At 50.0% G+C, this 4140-nt stretch overlaps 1 protein-coding gene across 1 annotated transcript in view; it reads right to left on the bottom strand.

Annotated features, from left to right (window-relative positions):
* Positions 1-3517: 3517 nt before the first annotated feature.
* Positions 3518-4140, bottom strand: part of VAMP4 (vesicle-associated membrane protein 4) — a 9291-nt gene continuing 8668 nt past the window's right edge. The window contains exon 6 of the mRNA XM_010019724.1: positions 3518-3607. Coding sequence (XP_010018026.1) covers positions 3579-3607 — 29 coding nt within the window. The 3' untranslated portion in view covers positions 3518-3578. The remainder of the gene's footprint in view (positions 3608-4140) is intronic.

Here is a 4140-nt window from a genome sequence, read left to right as displayed (position 1 = left end):
GGGCAGCGGATCGTGCTCCAAGCTCTGCTGTTGTTCACTCCCCGGCCTCTGGCGAGTCTTTGCACTCTGGCACCAGATTTCCTGTGTAGGAGTGGTCGAGTTGCAGTCACTGAAGGCAGATACAGGGCCAGCTGTAGCAAAACCTCCTGGAGTCAAGACACGGTCCCTGCTGCCCTGTGGAGCCCTAGAGGAATGGGTCAGTGAAGCCCAGTGCTCCCCAGCGATATGGTGCAGGGTAGCGCCCTGCAAAGCAGCAGGGGCTTGGGAGCTCTCCCAGGATGGTACCCAACACGCCCAGAAGCTCCTGATTTGCAAGGGGACTCTCCCGGGAGACTTCTTCACCTCTGGTCAGCACCCAGAGCTGGGATGGGGGGGAGGCCTCTCCCCACCTGCATCAGAGCTGCAGATGTCCATCCCTGCAGCCCCTGTGCCCTCAAGCATGAGGTCCCCAGGGTCCTACCACACGGGTCACACCAGCCAGCCTGGCAGGAGGAACTAGCCCTGCAGAGAGAACGCACAACTCCAGCCAAAACATGCCATTCCCTGTAAAAAAGCAATCATGTGGAAAACAGCAGCTAATGAGGAGGCCTGTCTGCTGTACAAAGCGGGAATGGATAAAACAGACCCAGCACACTTGGGTGAAGGAATTGTTTTTGTTGTAAAATCTCTTTCATAATGTTTCCTAAGTGAAAACCAACCCTGAAGCATGCAGACACTGCTGGAAACAACAAGCCTTTCCACTCACTACAGTTCACCGTGCCACCAGTCCAGGCTGGGATGGCACAGGTATTTCAAAGGAACTTAAGGAGGACTGCTCTGTAACATACCCAAACCCAAACACTGTAATGATCTTTTCAGCCTTGAAAATAAACTAATCTATAAAACTGGCTCAATAAATTCTACTACTGTGAAGTTACTGACCAGGATTGTTGATTTGCTGCTGGTGTATCTCACAGCCAGAGCTGGTCCCTGGAGAAGGACAACCCTGGCACTGAGTGACTTGAACCTAAAACTGATCAACACCTAATTCTGAACAACTCAAGGAATTGTGCTCAAGGCTTTGGCAGCTTTTCCTGCCCTGCATCTCAAGTACAGCCGTTTGCACCCCAGCCTCCTGGGAGGTGCTGCAGAAGCATTCTGGCAAGGCTGTGGAGGAAAGCCAGCTCTTCCAGGGCAGGAGCCTGCTGCCTGCACTGGTCATGGTCCAGTGCTGTTGGTACTGCAGAATGAATCCGTGGTAGCAGGCAGGCAGAAGACACAGACAGTCCATGGTCAGGGGTGCTAACCTTGTCACCTCATTTTCTATGGATCCAGGTCAGCTGGAAAGCATTTGTACCTTTCTGAAGCACTGCAGTGCCAGGATGGTGCTAATAACAGCACTTTTGGGGGAGGGTGCGGGGCTAATGCCAGTGCCTGCACTGATGAGAGTTCACTACCTGGATATTCTCCCTAAGGACATGCTGCTGACAGAGATATGCCAAACCCAGCAAGGACAGGATTCCGAGGGTGTAGCAGCAGCTCCAAAATTCAGCATCTATAAGCAGTTCTTTAATACAGCATGGTTGCCATGAAGCCATGGTAGGACTTCACAGGGTCCTACCAGTACCGATTTTCCAAGGCCCTCAGCCTAGCATTAAAGACAGGCTTTGCCTCTAGCGAGCAACTACAAAACTAACTTCTCTTGCTCATATCTGGTGCCAGCAGCAATCTGAAGTCCTTTATGAACTCTTGCGGCACCAAGGTTCTTCTGTGAGTGGCAGCAGCAGCACCAAGGCAAAGAGGGCTGGGAAAGAGAGCCAGAGGTACTGGCAGGACTCTCCAGCAGCAGGAGTAAAGCCTGCCCCAGCAAGCAGACCAAAGCTGGCACAGCACAGCCATTAAGGGAGCTCACAGTACTATTAACTCACTGTCCAGCTGGCAGGACAAGGTACCCAGTAGTTCAGTAAAACCTGCAGTCCCTCTGAAGACAAACACAGTTCCTCTTCATCCATCTTCTTGATCCCTTGCAGGTGGAGATTAGCCAAAGGCATAGGCAGGATGATTTTTGCCCCTTCCACTGGGTGCATGATCTTAAAAGCAGGCTATACTTCATGAGGGAAAACCCGGCTTGGCTTTCTCGTTCCCACCTGGAGAGACCAGGGCCCACAGAATGGAAAAGCCCTAATTACACTCCACCTGGGCAAGCAGCACTTGTAATCACATCCAACCCTCCAGCCCGCTGTGCTCACTTTTAATCCCCTTGTCTGCATGGGGCGGCACCACCACTCAGGTGGAAACTGTGTGCAAGGTCCTGGGAGCAGGCTCAGAAGAGGAAGCTGGAACATCGTACTGGGAATTCTCTGGGGCACCATTTCCCCTCTCCAGCATTACTTCAGGCATACACTAAGCAGGACAATGCTTCTCTCTTCAGAAAAGGGACAACAAAAAGAGAACCAGGAGAGCCTGACCTCAGCTCAGGAACAAGGGTCTGAAAATAAAGGGCAAAGGAAAATGCCACTGACACCCGAGACAAAGGTTGGAAACAGCCCAAACACAGCAGTACCACCCATGGATGGAGGAGCTCAGCTCCCACTTAGTTCAGAACAGAGACCCCTACATCTCTCCAAGCACACCAGCACATGTGTCTGGGAACAACCCCCACCCCACCAGATCACAGGGAAAGAAAACGGGCTGACATTCAGAACCACCACATTAAGGTGAAGGGCTCTGAATATGATGTGGGCTTGTACACTATGGACTAGTTTCAGGAGAGTTGCTGTCCTCCTGTTGAGTCTTTTTTTACCATCGAGCTGGTACAAAACTGGGCTTTACACACTCTTCTCGCTTTTGGTTAAGGAAACACTGAAACAGACCTTTCCTCAGGACTTCTGGCAGAGAAGAGCCCTGAATGTCCTCCAGAACTTTATGAAGATATGCAAGAACTCCATATATACAGTCAAAAATAGGTTTACTGGAATGTCTTTAGTCACAGCTGTAAGCAGCAATACTGAAAACACTGAACTTGTGCATTCCCATGGCAGGATCAGAAAGTCTTCTGGATTGTAAAACCTATTAATTTCCCCCCTCCCCCCCCCCTTTTTTTAACAACAGAGAAAAAACACCCTTGCAGTTCTCCACAGAAGGATCAGTTCCCTGTAACATAATGGTATGTTTCTCTTCAGACCTTTTTAACCCTCCTTTGCTCCAGTGAAGGGACAGTCCCCTTTGCCTTCCACAGCAGGCAGCAGGGAACTGCTCAAATGGTATTATTATTATTAATATTACAACTCAACCATATATACAGATAGACTGTAGTGGCAAGTAGCCAGTCCCAAACCAGAGACCCAGAATTCCACAAAATGGGCAGTTTGGGAACTGAATCTTCTGTTATATATAAAAGAAAAATAAATCTGACAGCAGGAGCAGGTACTCAACCAAAAAAGGGTAATTTGGCAGCACTGTTAGAACAGGCTACTTGCCGCTGCCTCCTCACTCCTTGGAGAAAAACAACTTCAAAGCTACATACAGATATCTCACTTAAATTACACAGCAGTTTGGTTATCCCACAGCCAGCTCCACCAAAGCCTCCAGATGTCTGGTCAGGTATGGTACTTCAGGACTATGGGTACTGGAAAACAAAGAAACAAGCTCTCAGCCATACACCTTTGCGTGCAACACCCTTCCCTGCTAGAGATTTCCCCCCTCTCCCCCCATTCCTGTAGCAACAAACACCAAACAGCTGTGAGGGAGAGTGTGTTTCCAAGCTCAAGCTAATGCAATCTGTTGCCTGCACACATGCTAGACAACGTTTCCTGCCACCTTCATCTCCTTCCAGCTTCCCAAAATGAAACCAGATGGGATTTTCCATCAGTCTCTCACTCTGCAACGCTATGATACTGCTGCCAGCTCTGCCTCTCCTGCTGCAGGCTGTGTGTCAGCAGGACAAACAGGCCACAAGGGTTTGGCTGAAGTAACAAAACCAGTTACAGAGCTGCCCCCAGCCACAGTGGGCAAGAGGAAAACCCTCCAAACCCAGTAGCACAGAAGAGCTGTGTTGCCATGCTGGGCTGCTTGGATCCCTACAGCACATCATTCTGTAGGCAGAGGGCTGAACTACTCCTGCCTGGAAGAAACATGCTCTGGTTGTCATTACCTGTTTGG

Source organism: Nestor notabilis, unplaced genomic scaffold (assembly GCF_000696875.1).
Source record: "Nestor notabilis isolate BGI_N333 unplaced genomic scaffold, ASM69687v1 scaffold11920, whole genome shotgun sequence".
Lineage (NCBI taxonomy): Eukaryota > Metazoa > Chordata > Aves > Psittaciformes > Psittacidae > Nestor > Nestor notabilis.
This window is presented reverse-complemented; position numbering and strand designations above follow the sequence as displayed.